Genomic DNA, 20167 nt, shown 5'->3' with positions numbered 1-20167 from the left:
GCTAATCTATCGGGTTGCTGAAACTGTCTGTTGTTATTTCTGTCGATGCTAATAATGGTAATAATAATGGTAATAATGATGAATTGCCAAAATTGTAGAAGTATTCAAAGCATAGGTGCGTATCCAAATGATTACCAAACGTAATGGAATTTTGCAGATCTCAGCTTTATATTGAACGAAATATTTTATGCAATTACTCAGGTGATTTTTGACTAATATTTTGAATTTTCGAATTTTTTTTTTTTGTGCGGTTTTGTTTTATAACTTAAAACTGAAAAAAATTTGTATTATATATTTATTGAATAATGAATAAATTTGCTAAATTCAATTTGTACACTTCAATTTTGTAATAATTTTTAACAGAAAAAAAAAACAGAAATTAAGAAAAAAATTTATTATTTTCGCTTTTATTTTAGTTACTTCACTGCACTTAAAATTTCGTACTTGAATTGCACAATTTTTATTGAACAAAAAATTCGAAAGATATAAAAACACCAAAGGAAAAAACTGCGCGTAAATACCAGCAACAACAATAACAATAACAAAAACAACAAAACAAAAACAGAAACAGAAATGCAAGATCAGCTCAAATGATCGCACAACCGATCGCCTCAACGTTTACCGTCTTAATGCTTAGACCACGACAAATGCTTGAGAAAAACTTCACGCAAAAACTGTTCCTCTCGCTTTTCGTTACCAAAACCAATTCAACTGAGCAAAAATAGGGATTTCCGTTGGAAGCGATCGCAGCGTTGGCTTTTAAAGTTTAGGCCAAGTTAACTAAAAGTGAATACGACGATCAACGATCCACGATCAGCAATCGACGATATTTGTGGTTTTTCGTTTGAATTTTCTTTGCAACTGGTTCGCCGCAACGAGTTTAATACATATAAGTTCGTCTTATGCAGTAGAGAAGAGCGGCGCGCATAATTTAACACAATGTCTGTCTATTTGTTTAAACGATCGGCTCACTATCTCACTATCTGTAGGTCTGATCAAATGTCTCTTTGGCTTTTGTTTGGTTATCACTGCAAAATATAGAAATGAGGCTGCTTGCAGGAAACAATGCCTGAATGCAGCCAATAAACACGTGAGTGCATATTTCCATAATGCTGAGGAGTAGAAGAGAATGTAAAATGATAAATATTTTCCATATATCGACTTTTTCATATTTCTGCCATTATCTCCATTGTTGCTTGAGCTTCTTTTCTTCACTGCTGACGATGAAAAGGTCAACAACAGTTGCAAAAAAACCGAACTGGTAAACCGAAATTAAATGTCATTAAACACGTCTGAGAGACGGAAACATTTGGATTCAATGTAATTCAATTTAGTTTAATGTAAAAAATTTACAAATATTTGCGCCATACGTCATTTAAGGAATTTCATATTCAACTATTTACGATTTACGTCAAGATGGGGTGACACGATCAGTGAATTTACGTGTTTTTGCAATGAATTCCAAAAATTATTCTAGATCGACTATGTGCCTTACATAATAGGAGCAACTTAACATTAACAAAAACTAAAAAAAAAATAAATATAACAAAAAAGTTGCTTTAAAACTTGCTCGGTTAAATATGTTAATTGAATGAATAATAAATAGGAACAAATTCGAATTAGTTGGCAGTACGGAAACTAATAAAACACTATACATCTTAAAAACAGTAAAATCTACATATAGAAAATGTTAACACATCAAGAAGGGCTCACCTGAACTAGATCCTAGCTTATGAGTTATGATTGCTTGATCATTTCCATTTGTCGCATAATGTTTAATTGTTAGTAAGTAATAAACATTTTTACTAGGTATATAGTACTCTAATAAGAATAAAAAGTTTTTTAGAATGATAATGAACAATTATTTATGAAAATTTTGTATGGGGAACCCACCCCCATGTACAGGTGTTACATGTGTGTTATAGTACTCTATTAAGAGTAAAAAGTTTTTTTTAATGATAATGAACAATTTTTTATGAAACTTTTATATGGAAGGGTGGGCGTTGCATGTAACACCTCTGCTATTCTTCGGGCCACAGTATTCAGTTGTCAAATGCAACTGTACATCGAATAAAAGTAATATTTAAATACATTCAAGACCTTTTTGTAACTTTAGATTTTAACCATTGTCACTACGATACTCCCATTCATGTCGCCAACCACAATTCGTCAGGACAGCCGAAGCTATTGGTCCTAGCCTCTACGGTAATAGATTTACGCATCCGATCAGTTGCGGAAGTGAAACTTATTACCATTTATACTCCAATCAGTGTTGTGTGAAGCCTACTGAATTTTAGTTACCTCAATCGACAGGTATGCCTTAACACCGAAATATTCCTACACCTTTCAAATGCGCTTAGTATAGTACAGCATAATGTAGCAATGTTTGGTATAATTCAAGACGATGTTAAAGCCTTCTAAGTGCAACAGAAGCTTTATTTCCTTCTTATTTATCCTGTTATAAACATATCTCTATATGTTCCACGGGTTTCACACTTTCTGTTAAATATCGTGGCGGATCACTAATATTCCCAACAGAAAATACGAAAATTGAAGTGTAAAAGGTATGTTGAGGATATATTCGTTGCATAAAATGCATTATTATCGGTTCAATAAATTCTATGCAAATAACATAGCCTTAGATGCTTTGCTAGACATTAAATCGTGGTTTCATTTCTTCACACTTTCTGTTGAATATTGTGACAGCTTGATGATATTCAGAATATTCTCAGTCCTAAATTTCATCGCAAGTCCGCCTTATACGCTTAATGTACCATCTACGATTATTAAGATGGCATAATGTTCTATTATTATTATCATGATAGGTAGCATCAGAAAATTCAGATCGATTGCATCTGTTTCATGGAGTTTCAGGATAGTCTAATTAATGTTTCGACAATAACTCAAAGTATTTGTTTCTTGCATTAAATCAAGAATATAATATTCTTCTACTCTTATGGCTCATCTTCAAACCCAAATTATGTGAATGGATATAAATTTTCATCTAAAGACTTATAGCAGTCTCAGTGAATACTGTAAATATTGAATTATTTAAAATATGATCAAAATTTTAATTGATGTGTCCCAATATTAAAAAAAAGAACACTATTTTTTGATGTCGATTATTATGTCTTCTCCAGTTTTGTAGCTTTGAAGTTACACATGACTTGATTGTGTTCCATTTGTTATTAGCAAGCTGAAGAAAGTAGAGGTAAGTATTTTTCCAACGATTTCTATGGAACATCAACCGGAATTCATTAAGGATACATCTATGGCAGCACCATGGTGCCCAAAACCGTCAGTTTTTTATTCTCTTCAGAATGATGTGAACTAGTCGGGGTCGCTCGTCAATTACCTTATATTCTTTAACTAATTTTGATTTTATATCGAAGGATTGAAGAGCTTCAATTGCGCCACAACCCTAGACTACAAAACAACACAACTAGTTACAGTTCCTTGTGGTACTTACAAGCCAGGTCGGCTTGTAAGGAATCGCTGTCCGTTGCATGTACAATGAATAGGAGTCCCATATACAGCAAGCTTACTTGCAGTTAACCCCCACACAAGGTCAAGTTTAAAATTGTGTTTTTTTTGACATATCTGTTTGATTGATATACCTGCATATGTTTGTAGCGTACATCAATAAACATAAGCAAAATAGTTCAATCAGCAACAAAATGAGGTTTCGTTTAATAATAGTAGATTTATGCAAAGTTCTGGTTTTTGAACTTTAAATTTTGCTTATTAATGGAACTAATAAATTAGATTGCGTTTCGAATGGAGACAGACAAGATTGAAATTTTCGAATGAAATTTGATATATTCAAAATATATAAAAAACATAAATGAACTTTTGCATTTATACACATTTAATTTCATTCATCAAAGATACAGATTTTGAGTGCATTTATTAAATGTCAAAGTAGTTAAAACTGAAAGCAGTTGAACTTGATATTTCATGTTCTTGGACATGAAATAAGTCAGTGATATTTAATGAAGGTGCTAACAGGTTATTTCTCAAAATTGAAATCGGTGATTAATAAAACTTTTATTACGAATAAGATAATGAATATATGTCAGATATTATATCACTTTTTATTTAGCAAAAAAAAAAATAAATAAAGAAAAATTTTTTATGGGCATAACTGATATATAAATTTATTTATGTCGTTTTTTTTTAATATTTAAATTTATTTCAAGTGTAGAAAAAATTAATGTGGACATGATAGCCTTTAGCTAAAGCGAAGAAAGTACAAATTCAACTGCACAGCAACCGACGTTAGTTTAATTATAATTTGAAGCGTTCAAAAAATATTTAATTTTTGTTGTTTGTGTGATGTGTGGAGTGTGTTTTGCAATAGAAAACACACAAAACTCGACCACCGGCAGCTGGGGGATCAACACCCATTAATTAAAACATCGCAGGTATCATGTCAAAAACTCAACTTTTATATTTTTTTTGCTTGCACTGAACATACTTAATTTACCACACGCCGTAATAACAACTGCACCACGAATAATAATATTTTAAAGTAACTTCTTTTATGAAACAAGCATTGATCAACGTTCGAACAATGGCAATAATTGATCGAATTGAATATTTGATTAATTGGTTCGATGAGGTGTACGCGGGCGTATACGTAATTACTAATTTTATTGCCTCTTCACAGGCGAAGCATAAAGGAAATTTGCATAAACCGTGCCGAAAGCATGTGTTGTAATTATGTAAGCCGCTAATAAAATAAAATTAAGTTAAATAAATAAAAACATTAAATAAATAAATATAAAACAACAAAAAAAAAAAACAAATAAAATATATGTAGATATAAATAAAATAGTTACTCATGCATAATACATACAATATTAAAAAAACATTAACTACTGATTTTTTCACTGTTTCAAGCTAAACAAAACCATTCACAACATTATTTAAATTTTATTTGCATATAAATATTACTATTTTTTTATTTTATCTTAACAAATTAATTTAACTAAAATATGTAAAACATTAATGAAAAATAGGCCAAAAACGCATATGCCGGCATCATTTGAAATGCTACTAACTTTTTTTCCTCTCATACAAATTCACTTGCGTTTTTGTTGTGCCTGCAGACTGCCAGCGAATAGTGAACATTGAACACTGAACACACCAATAATTACAACAACAAAATTGCTGGAATATTTTTATTTTTGCTTTTGCCACTTCATTGTTGCTATTTTAAGCATATATGTACGGTTGTTAGTATATTATCAAAAAGGAAAGGGGTTAACCTTGTAAATTCACACAAAATTAACTCCTCGTCCACGGCTGCTGCTGCTTTACTGCGGCTGCTGCGACTGCTGCGACTGGTGCTGCTGCTGATTTCTGTTGTTTGTTGGCGGCGTGCTCATTTAATGCATTTTCTTTCTTGTTATTTATTATTGTTGTTGTTGCTATGGTTGTTGTTATATTAGTATTATAACGCACAAGTGTAGATTGATGGTTGAATGAATGGACAGACATTTTATTATCAGTGAAGGTAACTTAAATAGTTAGTCGGTGCGTAAAGCCTACGTCCGAAGCATAAAATATTATGGACGCTAAAATTATACGAAAATGTTTCAATTAGCAATTTCGTGACGTATACTTAAAATACACTTGAAAAAATTATATGAGAGAGCAGTTGAAGATAAATAAATGCTCATATTAAATTGTTTAAATACACATATGTGAAATTTTTGATTTATGTTGTTTGTCCAATATAATAATTGTTTAATTTTATTTGAATTAATAATTACTTTTAAATTTTTAAAATAGTAATAAATATTTTTAGTCAAATTTTTTCAATTGAAAAAGGAATCAAAATTTTAATGTAACATAAAATTATATACAACCTTATAATATATGGAAAATTCTATAAAACTTTTAATGTAGCATAAAAATATATATAGTAATATAAGTAAAATTTAAATGTCGGATATAGTAAACAATAATAATTCGTTCATAATACATACTTAATATCATTATCTTTGTTTATTATTAATATTATTAATTATGGTTAATTGTTACTTCCTTAATTGGCCATTACAACCCTTTATCGGTCTGATTCACAGTCTTATAAGTCCCTTATAAGTTATAATTACGTCTCAAGCACCTATGCTATTTAGTAGAATGAAATCGTGACAGGATACCCAGCTCTGTAGATTTTATATATGAAAATATTTTAAATACCTTTTTTAATTTGGAGTGTCATACCCCATTCTAACGACATGTCGCAGCTAGCATATCCGTTATATCAATTTTAACTCTTATCAAAAGTTTTATAAAGAATTTTCCACTCAAGAAGAATTTCCTCATCGTTAATTTTTATACACCATAAAACATATTAAGTAGTGGTATTCGATATTAAAACCAAATAAATTCAGATTTAGAAAAATTATTGAAACCCTATGCCACACTGGGGAAATGGACAATAGAAATAGTAGTATTTGATATTTTGATGCCCAGATAATATTTATAACATCAAAGTTTATTATTTATTTATTTTTCAAAGGTTATTATCGTAAAATTTTAGTTGACCAGATTTTGATTAGAGATTTTTCTTGAATAAAAAATGTTCCAAAAAACTGTCTATGTTAATCTTGTCTATGCTATATTAGTGATAAATATCATTTCATGCAATCTAATGAGATACATAAAAATAAATGTATGCAGGTTAAATAGGTGTAAGCTACTCACATTCGAGTTCGCTGATAAATAAGTTTTTATGCTATGGAAGAGTTCATCAATCTTTACAGTTATACTATAGTTCTTAAATTAAGATTTTCCACAACCACAGCTTTTTCACAATGTGCATCCCGCTAGATTACAAAATGGTCAAACTATTTCTCATTAAGTTCCTTATTTAAGAAGGCAGTTAGTCCTTTGGTGTTTTTATATCGGTGATGTTCCAAAACCCACCACAAAGTAATGGATTTGATTTATTCCAGTTTATTAAGAAGTGATATATGATTTGTGAAATACTGTATGGCTTGTGAAACCGATTGGCTGCCAAATTTTATTTGACTTTATTTGGCTTTCCCATCAGACATTCGTGAAGTCAATGACAGAAAACTCGATTGTAACCTAAGCTACAATCAATAGGAAAATATATTCTTTTTATCTTATAAAACGTATGATTCAAGAATAACAATAAAAACATCAGATTTCATGTGAAAGAAGATGTTGTAATCTTGAGTGCAGATGATCTATAATCCAAGAAGATCATAAATATTTCATTTACAAAAAAAAAAAGATTTTACTTTTTTGCAGTGTACAATTAAACTAATTTAAATTTAAAACTAAAGCGAAACATTTGTATTATTAGAGCGCAAAATAAAGTCTGAAGTTGGTGTGGATCATGCAACGAATGTGGTACCAATCGCCGAATCACTGTGCATACATAAATTTTACGCCATTTTCGCTGTTACTCCGACCGATCACCGCAACGCGGCTAAGACCAGAAAATGCTCTGCATTTTTCGCCTAATAAACACTAACAAAATGACCATTAAAGATTTGCTAATTAAATAATTTATTATTTTGTTGCATTTATTGCATTAACTGCACTTCATACGTACGAATATCTACCGTGCAATGTTTACAAAAATCGTAATAAAGCTTTAAACTCCTTTATTTAAGAGCCGAAACTGTAGAATGTGATTTCGATCTTCCAGTTTAGCTGCTTGACTTTGATTGAGTAATGGATTTCTATGGTTTTATAACTTAATTCCACTGCTATTCAGCGTACTCAACTCAATTAACTTCATTTCGCAGAAGAGGCAATAAAACTTCTTAGTTTTGTAATATCTGTGAAAAAATTTATTAAAGTAAACAAGACTTAGAGTGAGTCTTACAAGTTTTGTAAATTGATGCTTTTAAAAACTAAAATTAAACTAACTAAAGAATAGTGACTAACAAAAAAAAAATTGAAAGATGAACTTCAGCTACACAGCTACACTACACTTAGCACAAGTATTAGACATTCAACATATGCCTCTCAACTATCATTACGCAACAACGAGGTTTAAGGATATAGACATCTATGAGTTTTGAAAAAAAGTGTTTCTACTACTCATTTTATCTGCATGTGTCCAATTTTTGTCAAAAAAAGGGTTTAGTACTTGTATAGATTAACGTACTTCAGGAAGAGAAGAATATACTTCATAGATTCATAGATTAATATAAGTACATATTAATGCGTCTATATATTGCCAAAATTGAACAGACAAGTCTGGAGATCTGTACATTGACTTAGTTTAAATCTCTAGTCCATGTATGAAGAAACGCTAATGCTGTGGTACTACAACGGCTCATTATTTGAGCTCAAGTGGGGTTTGGGCACAAACCACACCAACCTTACCTAACCTAGGTTTGACAAGATTCTATTAAGGATAGTACTTATCTCTATTTTCTTTAAATAATAATATATGAATATATGAAAAATAAGTAAAAGATATTTAAATCATAAATAATTTATCGGAATTCTGGATGTCATATAACAACATTTGATCTTGGAAAATCATTACAGAAGATCGCTTGAATCCTACAAAACTAATTGCAATCTTCTCTGGATTTTGTATATAAAAACCCATGCATTCCTATTAATACTTACTGAAAACATTGTGGAAGTTTACAGGACTGAAAAGTATTCAAGCATTTCCTCTGTGACTGCCCAGCTTCGACTCCCAGAAGAACAGACTTTTAGGAAGGTAAGTGTTTGATAGTTTATTGGACGGTTCACTGATAATGACAAAATATCTTTTAAAATACTTAAATTCAATGATATCCACTCAGTTTTTATCGCTTTCGGTTTCCTGCGAGCAATGTGGTAGCAAAATCCCAAATTATCTCCATTTAAGAGTAGTAGAAGGATATATGTAGACCAGCCACTGCAACAAATCTACCGACTACGTTAAATATTTTTCAACGTTATTTAAAAATTCTTTTTTATCTTGTCTTTAATCACCAAGAAATCATTTTCCGCCAATATAGAAAAGCATATCCAATTCAAAATATATATTGATAGTTGTAGAAACAATTTTCATTACAAGAGGAAGAATCTTAATTGATATCTATAATTTTGTGAAGTTTATTCCCTTCTGAAACATAAGCTATAAATCATAATAAGACTTCTCACAAAAAACCGTTTTTATACAAATGAAATAGTTTAACTGATAGGATTTAACTGAGATGGATTGAATTTTGATAGATTTAATTCCCTTTGGACTATATCATGATACTTTACTATATCATGGATACTTTAATGAATAAATTGTAATTAATTTACAAGAAGCCTTTTCAGATTGGAGTTGTATCTGCGTTGTTATATATTTATTACTGATATGTATTAAACATTTATAAGGTTTAAAGTAGATATTTAAAAAAAACTACTAAAAAAATATTTCATAAAATAAATATTATAAAATAATTTGCGAAAATAGATTGACTTTAAGCTTTAAATTTTGGAGAGTACGAATTCAACCCTTAATAATTGCAGTTTCAAAAAATTAATTACGTATAATTAAATATAAGAAATAATTCCAAGACCACTAGTTATGGATATTTGACAATATTCAAAACTGCTATATAATCAGCCAAATTTTCAATTAATTAAAAATAATAAAAATTTTGTTGTTGCATTTTGCTACTGCCCTATGGAAAACAATAGTTTATAGTTTAAAAATCAATTAAATATAAAATAATTATTTAATTTTTTTCTATAAAAATATATTATTTTTTTTCTATAAAAATAAATTAAATAACAATAATTATTTTCAAACATGTTTTATTTGATCTTTAGAGGCAAAGGTTCATATTGACGTATCTGAGGTATTGCTATGATAATTACTATTTCAAATGAACAAGTATACTATTTTTATGAAATTATATCAGCGGTCAAATATTTTATTATATATTATGTCATATTGATATATTCATAATTTGTTCTACTTTTTCAAAAAAAAAAATAGTAACACAATCTCTTCGTCTCAAATTACCGCTACTACACAAATTGTTATACTTGCAACTAATTTGTTTATTTTTATTTAAATTACTGGTTAACAGACCTTTCTGTAATTTATACTTAGAACTGCTAATGTAGACATGTGTACTCATATGTAATTACAGTTTAGTAGGCGATACACTTTGGAGCAAGCAAGCGTTGACATTAAAATCAGGTTTAAATTGCATATCTCCATCGAGTCGAGATTGCCTAAGTGGAGTTGGGTCAGGTAGCAAATTTGAAAGTGTGTCAATCGGCTGCAACGGTTTCTTTGATTTTCAGGTTATTATTGAAAGTCATAAAGATTTACTGTATAAATTAGTTATATTTTTTATTAAGTTTAATTATAAACATTTTATATGAATTTTCCAAATACAATAATTTACACATTTTTCAAGAAATTCAAGCTCCTGTGATAAATAATTGATGGAGACCTGCAAATTATAACAGGTATAATATAACAGTTTACTGCATCTCCCAATTTAATAAATATATTAAATTAAATAATATAATAATTAAATGTAAGTTATTTTTATAAATAAAATAAATTTATATTCATGTGGAAACTGTTAAATACATCTGTTACTATATCTGACAGAAAACAAATGATTTCAATTAAAATATATATTTGAAGTCTTATAAAATAAGAAAAGGAAAATTGTGGGAATAATGAACATGCATGGAGATAGTACTGGTTCACCCAGAACTGTTATGCAAAAAAGAGAAAGAAAGTGATGGAAATGCATGGGATTAGAAAACCGGGATTACGCTAGAAATCTTCTAGAAATGTCTAACGATATTGTCAGTAAGGACTCGTCTCCGATTTGATTTCACCTTATATGAGAGCTTCTGAAGAAAATCTTTTACTAGTATATCAACTGATATAACTTTTAAAGTGTATTAGATGCATCAACTATTACAAAAATTTCAGTTATGTATCCCCATATCACCTGAAGGGTATATTAGATTATATTGGATATACCAACTTTAAAAAAAGAATCAGTTAGATAACTTTCAATTTTTATAAAATATTTATATAGCTCTCAATTGATTTGTAAGTAACAGACCTATCTCCGGTTTGACGTCATTTCATACGGAAGATCTTAAAGCGAAAACTTGTACCTATATTATATACCACCTTACAGGTTTTAAGGTTTAAAGTTCATATTTCATTCTTTTATGTAGAAATTACCTAGAATAAGCGTAATTCGTTGATTTTAAAAGAAATTTTAAATTTAACAATTCTTAATATTGACCTTAAGTAAAAATGTTGTAACCTATCTTTAACTAATTTATATAAAGACTAAATAGTATGAATATTATGCAAATGGATCTTGTGGTTAGGGAGTCCTTTTGGTAAAAACAAATACAAACTTATTTTATATGTATATTAATATATCTTTCTATATTTCATGTAAACAATTTCTTAATAATAGTCAAATTACTACTAGTAACTTTGAGGATTAATCCAATTTTTATTGAGATAATAACAACAATAGCATGACCTGGTTGTTAGTATATGATAGGCAATGCAAAGCAGTGATCAAAGGGATAATCAACTAAAAGTTAATTTTTTGAACATTTCTTTCAAGAAATTTATTTTATACTATAATATACCACCTTCCTAAAGTCACATATCATTTAAATCAAAACCATGTCATTCAACCAACGCAGCAATTATGCCTCCGTGATATTGCATCTATATAATATGTTTAGATTGATGGCAGTAAGTCAGCCTCTCATAGAGGTAGATTATAGATGATGCTGAAACACTCCCCTCAACACTCCCTAAATGTACTTGAGGATCAATATATATACACATATCTAATCATTATCAATTCATCATGACATAACTGAATGGTAAGCAAAAATATTGTTGATTCAGGATTGTATCTGAATGTCTCTTCGAACTGGAGAGATATGCTACGTCAGGCATATCGTTACCGGGTTTCGGGTAACGTCTAAGAATTCCAAATTCTAACATTTTAAGAGAATTTTTTTAATAACACTACGAATAAAAAGCACTGTTGACCACAAATTTATGTTAATGCGCGAAAAGTCGTCCATATCGAATTTTGCCCTAATTTCTGTGTACTAGTTCGAATTCGTTCATTTTAGACTGGATTAGTCTATATAAAGAATAAATCAGGAATATAATTAAAAAGTAATGTTTCGTTTATTATAATAAATAGAAATTATTTTGAATTTGTTATAGGTCAACTTATTATAATATTATTATTACAATAAGTTGATATACGGTTTTAAGTCTGAAGTATACATATAAATGAAATATTTGGTTAAATACTTAAACTATTTAAAACCAATTTTTGATTAACTAGCGTATAAAAAACAAAAATAATTAAAATAAAAACATTTTCAAAAATAAATACATTTCATAAACAACTACGATACAAAAAACATATAATATTTAAGCGTATAAAATTTATGGCTCAGAAATGAACTTTCGAACTTTTGAGTAATTTCTCTAAATCTGAAGAAAAAACATCTTTTTGAACGAAAATCTCATCAATTGTAGTCAAAACAAGCTAAAAATTTGCTTAATGCAAATACTTTCATTCCAACAAACTTACTGACACAAATCCACTGAAGTTATTGCGACTAATCCTCAACTTTGGTCTGGTTTGTCTGCATATTTGGATGCAGCAAATTCCCTCAACTCCGAAATGTGGGCTAAATTGTGCAGTTCACAGCAAACCAGTCTCCAATGACTATGAGTGTGTGGAAAAAGTTGCATAACCACCACTGAAGTGCCTTCACGAATATAAATAAATTTGAATTAAGATAATACATATTTTTCTCATCTTAAACATATATTGCTATTGGCTCTAGGATGGATTTTCAGTATTATGATAATCCAAGAAGATGGCGAATTGCGGCCTTGATAGAAAATTTCCCTCTACTTACTTCAAAAAATCAGATCAGACTTTGATATAGACGATTGAATAAACTATTAACAAAGTTTATATATATTTGTGGATTGCGTTTAAAATCCACAAAGTATTATGAGTACTATACATGAATAGGTGCAACCGAAATGACAACTTAGATTATCTTATAAAAGTAGGAATTTTGCCTTTCCTAAAGTATACAATTATCGCACACATCTGCAAAAATTATTACCGATAAAGATTATAAATTTATCAGATTATTAACAATCTAAATTTCAAAGATTAATCCATGCAGATTGGGCAGAAAGTCCCTACTGCCAAAGGTACCACAACGTCGCTGAAAGTGCAGAACATTACGACCGCTTTAAATAGAAACATGAAGTACTCGTGGAGGCTCTAGGGTATCTACTATCTGCTAGCAGTATTGCACAGGAAATGTGTTCAAGCAATTTCAGATGAAATGCAGGAAAACGTTTGTAACTCAAAGTGTGCTGGGTCTTAGACATTTTGAAGAGAAATGAGCAGCTCTCTTACAGGTAATAACAGAGAAATTGTTGTGCGACATAAATTATTTTCAGAAAGTTTCTTATTTTTAGTTTCGCAACATTCCATTTGTGGATTTCTCTTATGCTGCTATCATCAGTCGCTATTATCTTGGGCTGTATACAATATGATGGTCGATCTCTAGTCCTCTAAGACTCTCCAATAGTTAAGCTTACTATAAACTATAGCTTTCCCGTCTGATGTATGATATCTGGAATAGCTTCTTGACATTCTTTCCTTCTAAAAGTTGGGCTATTATCTTGGGCTGTATACAATATGATGGTCGATCTCTAGTCCTTTAAGACTCTCCAATGGTTAAGCTTACTATAAACTATAGCTTTCCCGTCTGATGTATGATATCTGGAATAGCTTCTTGACATCCTTTCCTTCTAAAAGTTGGGGTCATGCCCGTATTTGCGACTCTAAAGTCTAGTCTGGCAACCATTTTTAAGACTTGCCTTCCCTTTGGGTTTTTAGTTCCCACACCCCATTCTATTGCCCTGGACGATAAATTCATTAAAAGAAATTTGAAACCGGCGACTTGACACTACTCTTATTTAAATATTTTACTTAGATCTTCCATTAAATTTCTTTTGGTCAATCGACGATCCTCTATAACCAAACAAACATTAAAATCCCTGCACTATAATCAATTTATTAAAATCTACCCAAAAACACTGACATATCAAATTAAAATTGAACACAAAGTTAATATGACTTCAAAGTATTAGTTATACTACTGATGAGGAGATGGTACTCTTCCAACTAATTAAGCACCCTAGCATGCTTATTTCTATGAAAATCGCGTATCTATTAGTCGTTTTATCAAAGTGCCTAGTGCATGCTTATATCTTAATAAATGTGATTTATCAAAAAAATATTTTAAAAATCTCTACTTCTACATTACATAAATATTCCCTTGACTAAAAAAGATGTACAAAGTCTTCAACTGCATTTATTGAGTAGAATAAAACACGGAAATACAATAAATTAAATATATTGAGAACATAAAATTTATTATATATAATATTGTATATCATATATATTGTTTATTTATCAGTTATCTTTCGACTAGGGTTTGGGTCCATAATCTATATGCAATAAATTATTTCATAGCCTTTATTCGTCGGGTTTATTCATTTAATAATTTTCTTTTTGTTTGATTCACTTATAATCCTAGTCACCCACTTATAATCTTACAATATCATCAAAAAACTGTCTGGCTCCAGAATTGTTATTTACTCTGGCTGCTCTTAAAGCTCTGTCTTCTTGAACTTTCAAGTCGAAACAGGTCCTTGAGCATTATGAGCTCCTACTGTTACTTGCAACTCGGAATATAGTAAGACTTTACCGGGTGCCGGGTCACAGAGGAGTTTTGGGAAATGAACAAGCTGATGAGCTAGCCAGAACTGCATCAAAAACTCTTACAAAACATTTTCAGATTCTCAAAATGCAATCTAAAATTGATAGCGATTCATTACAGGTTATTATAGCCTGAAATATCACCTTCATGAACTACGATTATCTGCTAATTCGGATGCAGATTATGCCTCGAAGATGAGGGAACTACTAAACATATTATTTGTAACTGTCAAGCTTTAATAACGCACAGAAAAAACTTGTTTCATATGAAATTTCTGTCACCAGAACAGATAAAGAGCTCTTCTCTAGATTTAGTTCTGGACTTTGTTCACAAAGCTTTAAAGGACTTTGTGTAATCAATAGTGAAATTGGTGCAATAGGACTCTTCTGGCCGTAGTACCGGCTGTTGGGCGATTTCACGCCAAAACTTTAATAATAATGTAATAGTCATTACATAATGTTTTACTCTCTAATGAATTTAAGAATATTTAATTAACTGTATTAGAAAATATAACTAGGACTACTTAATAAATTTATTTAGTCCTAGATATATAAATTTAAAGAAAACAATTAATTTATATTAATTTATTTAAAAAAATTTTTTATTTAGAATTTTGAATATATTATTTTTTTTTGAAATTCCATTATGATATACATCACATCAAAAAATACATTCAATTTTTCTTCCATCTGCTTAAACTTTAAATTTTGTAGATGTAAACACAGTCAGGATATGCTCAAATCTACTCTTGAGCCTACAATAAACGCTTATTAAATTTAAGATAGTTTCTAATAGCATTTGTGCCCTTCATAATTACATTTCGTGGTGGCTGTAGTAGAGGATTATTCAGTATATCCAATGTAATTAAGTTCTTCATATCAATTAATTGCACAGGTATTTTTGTAATTTTATTAGCTCTAACACGCAAAACCCTCAAATTCTCTAAAGCTTCAAATCCACTTGCCGAAAAGTCAAGCGAAATAAGTTTGTTATTAGAGGCATTGAGTACCTTCAGGTTATGTAGCTTATATACGCCAGCTGGTATATGTTTGAACTGATTAACAGATATATTCAATTCATTTAACTTCGTCAATACGCTAAAAGCGAACGGCAAGTCACGTAGATTATTGTGGGATAAATTCATTCGTTTAATATTCATAAAGTGCTGTATAAAAGGCGGAGCTAACGGACTATTGGGCCTATCCATCAAATCTAAGTCCAGAGCGCATTGACATATAAATTCGAATTCAATCGGTAATTCAGATAGGCTTCTGCTAGCAAAATTAGCTCCGCCGAATTCACGTTCAGTTTTCATTGCCGTTATACATCCCTTGTGATTGGCTGGTTGCAAGAATATCTCAGTGTGATCACTGCTCGAGATCATTTTAAATTTATGGGCGCTATGTGATCTTGTAATCAGTGAATAAGCACGTGGCTCTTCAGCAACTCTAAGATCACGATAAATTGCATTGATAGGATTTCCCTCGAAGTTCAATGTTAGAAGGAATTTTAATGTACCCAACGTGCAAGGCAGCTTCTGTATTTTATTATGCGAAATATCTAATCTGATCAAGTATTTCATGTTGCCTACATCTCTTGGCAACTCAGTCAGTTTATTTCTACGCATATTAAGTACAATTAAATTTTGTCCAAATCTTAATGGCAACTTTTGAATTAAATTATTTGCGACATATAATTCCGAAATTCTTGCACACCCCACTATTGGCATCAAGTTTTTGATCTGATTGTGCTGCAAACAGAGATAACGTAAATGCAACAATCTTCCTATCTCCATCGGTAAACAAGTCAAGTTATTATTCGTTACTTCCAGCTTATCCAGTGAGCATAAATCCCCTATAGAAGGTGGTAGTGTAGTGAGGTAGTTGAACGATAATAACAATTCCTTTAACTGCTTTAAATTGCCAAGACAGTTCGGTAATGCTGACAATTTGTTATACCTTAAGTCTAATTGCTCTAAATACACTAACTTTCCTATACCATCATCCAAGTGTTTTAGTGAATTTTTCGACAACACAAGGTTACGCAAATTGACCAAATTGTAAAAATTACAAGGCAACTCTGTCAATTTATTGTTGCCCAAATCAACAGAAGCCAATCTGCGTAGTTTATCGATGGTATTGGGTAAAGAAGAAATATTATTGTTATTTAATCTCAGTCTCGTAAGAGGTTCGATGTTGCCAATATCAGCCGAGATGTGTTGTAGTTTATTTTTTGACAGATTTAGCTCAAATATGGACATACCGGCGTATAACTGTTCAAACTTTGTGATGGTCTCCTCTATAGCATTTTTTTTATTCTTTTTATAGATGTTGTAAACGCAGTTAGGCACTGTAGCCAAATCTTTTTTGGAGAGATCCAATACACCAGACAAACGAGCTTTTTCAAACATTGCAGTAAAAGAGTTCTGCAGTTCTTCTTCTTCAGCACGCGCCTGTTTCTGTAGAAAGAGACGGTAAGCTGGAGTAATTATTTTAACATTAGTTGGATTCTTCACTCGCTTCATTTTCGACTTTCTTAATAAACGCATCTAAACAACTGAAATATTAGTTTAGTAGATATAAGAAATCACTAAATTTGCAATTCATTTAAAAGTTAAAATAAAAGCCATTTACATTTTTTAAAACTGTTAGTCAGGAGTACTTGTGGCTATATAGCTTTCCACTTCAAAACATTCTCAAAGGGTCAAAATCTCAATTTGTTGTTTATTGCCTAGGGTTGAAGACAACAATGTAGACTATCCAAAATAATTTAAAAATTTATAGCGATACCTATCGTTTTGATTGCCAAATATCATTTACCACTAAAATTTAATCAAATCAGAAAAAAAACTTTAATGAAATACTTTAACTAATCTATCGAATTATAAAAAAAAATTATGTAATATAAACTTTGATAAATTTTACTAAGACAATTATGTTTAGAAAAGTTTTTATACTATATTCAAAAATTAAAAAATATGCATATTAAAATATTAAAAAATTATATTTTCTTTGATTCTGGAGTCAAAGACCTATACTTCACAATATAAGAACTACAGATTAGGTGATATATTTGGCAAGAATATATACATACTATCAGACAGTCAAGCTGTTTTAAACTCATTGAGTTCAGTCCATTTTACATCTAGGACGATTTTTGACTACTACACATCTCTAAACGAAATGTCAACGCAGCTATAGCCATAGGGATATTTTCAGCAATTGCAGAGCAGACGAGATAGCCAGAAAAAGTGTTTCAGGACCATATTCGGAACACCTAAACAATCTGAACATTCGTTAACATCATGTAAATTGTTGCTGAGTTCTTTCTGTACTGAAACTTTTAATAAAAGATGGGAAGACTCAACGATATGAAGGCATCTGTATGCAATCTGGCCACTTTCCAATAAATGGAAATCCAAAATTCACATTGAGATGCCCCGTAGAAACATCGGTCTGTTGGTAGGTCTACTTACAGGTCACTCTAAACTACGGAACCAATCAAATCTGTCGCAGCTGTGGGGAACACGATGCGAATGCCTCTCATCTTGCCCAGCTCATGCACTGCGGCGACTCAATACTTAAGGGGCCCCCTTTCATGAGAATTTTGACCAATTATAGGACCTGATACTTAATAGCATTTTAGGCTTCGTCAATGGTTCTAGATGGTTTGAGTTTGAAAATTTGAATTTTTTTCTATATATACGGTAACTCAATGGACCAATAGACCTAAGTGAATCCACTGGGGAACACAAATTATATCTTTGTATAAATCTTTTTATATTTTTACAATTTAAGTTTATTATTATAATTCACTTGGTTATTTACTTTCATTGATTATTTTATTAAATATAAAATAATTACAATAATATTTTTATTCATTATTCAGTTTTATAAATGTTTATTTAATTATGTCTTTTTTTCATAATTTTTTTTTAAATAAGCGTGCAAATTTATTTATTTAATTTATGTACATTTTGATTAATTGATTAATTTAATTGTATTATTAAATTAAAAATTACTACAATAAAATTTGATTCATTTTTGATTGTATTTTATTTATTTTAACATATTTTTTAAAATTTTCTTAAGTTTACGTGCAATTTTATATTAAGTATTTACAATAAATAAATAATAATAGATAAAAATTGTTTAAATTATTAAATAAAATAAATTTTTTGCAACCACTTTGAATTGTTTATACAATTTAATACTAAATTAACATTAAATTAATTTTTCATTTATATCTTAATTTCAGGCTTTCCTCAACGGATTCATTCAAAAAAGCGTTGAATCCATAATACGCGGAACTCGCATTTGCAGTTTTAGTATCATTTTCACACCTCACTCCGCAATTAACAAATAAGTTTTTTATTATAAATTTAATTTTTTTTGTGTTTTAAACATTTTTCAAAATACTTTTTTCACAATTTTCAAATAAATTTGTTTGTTCAAGTGAACCATGGCAAATGTCAATAAATTATTTAATTTGTTTTAAGAGATGCTTTAGCAAAATTTATATGAGAAAACAAATTTGCGAAACGAATGATGTCAACTCGATGGATTGACTTCCTTATGGCCAATTTTTATGGACTTGCAAGACAAATAAATAACAACAATTTCAACACAATTGTGGGAGTTTACGGTCTTGAGAAACTCGTAGAAGAACTTTCAAATGCAATCAAAAGTCTATCAAATTGAAAAGGTTTTCGGTTGGACATAAATTCGCAAATTCCCTTGCAGAGCCGTCTGAAGCAGAAATGTACAACAATAAAGAAATGTACCAAATAGAAAAAAAATTACTATTTTTATTTTTTTCATCTCGTTTCATAAACTTCCTTTTGTAATAATAGCACCGATATTTACTACTCCATCATCATGGCAACCAACAAAAGACAGCATGCCCTATTCACCCATGCGCGTTTGACCTTTCCAAGGGAACACATCATCATCGATTGGAAGTGTTCGCTACTCTTCAAATGAAAATGCGTTTTAAATCTGACTTACATGATCGATGAGATGTTGTCTATTCGCAGAATGATGATGATGTTGATGATAATTATGATGATGTTGAGTTTTATTCCAATACCAGCAGCAAACACTCCAGCTGTGCCATCAGCGCTGTGGACTCGTACTCGTAATATGCACCGCAGCAGATCTTAACTTTCCGTACTTGGTTTATTTTTTTCACTTTTAACTCGAACTTATCGGTTTTAATAGGTTTTTTCAGATTTGTTGCTTATTTGCACATTGTTTCATAAATTGTTTATTGTTGTTGTTGTGATTTTTATTGTTAATATTAAATTGGTTGTTGTTTAATTGCCAAAAAATAA

The 20167-nt window shown here is 30.2% G+C and overlaps 2 protein-coding genes across 2 annotated transcripts in view; both read right to left on the bottom strand.

Annotated features, from left to right (window-relative positions):
- Nucleotides 1-1174, bottom strand: part of LOC119667308 — a gene marked incomplete at its 3' end in the record, with an annotated part of 92803 nt that extends 91629 nt beyond the window's left edge. The window contains 1 exon segment of the mRNA XM_038076599.1: nucleotides 445-1174.
- A 14321-nt stretch (nucleotides 1175-15495) lies between these two features.
- LOC119672805 (leucine-rich repeat-containing protein 40-like) lies at nucleotides 15496-17704 on the bottom strand. The gene is made up of 3 exons (XM_038083945.1): nucleotides 17625-17704; nucleotides 17469-17565; nucleotides 15496-17391 (listed from the first exon to the last, which is right to left on the bottom strand). Exon 3 carries the CDS (start codon nucleotides 17381-17383, stop codon nucleotides 15590-15592), a length of 1794 nt encoding a protein of 597 aa, XP_037939873.1. The 5' UTR covers nucleotides 17384-17391; nucleotides 17469-17565; nucleotides 17625-17704; the 3' UTR covers nucleotides 15496-15589.
- Nucleotides 17705-20167: the final 2463 nt, after the last annotated feature.

This window comes from Teleopsis dalmanni, chromosome 1 (assembly GCF_002237135.1).
Source record: "Teleopsis dalmanni isolate 2A chromosome 1, ASM223713v2, whole genome shotgun sequence".
Taxonomy (NCBI): Eukaryota; Metazoa; Arthropoda; class Insecta; order Diptera; family Diopsidae; genus Teleopsis; species Teleopsis dalmanni.
Note: the sequence above shows the minus strand (reverse complement) of the source record. Positions and strands in the feature narration are given on the sequence as shown.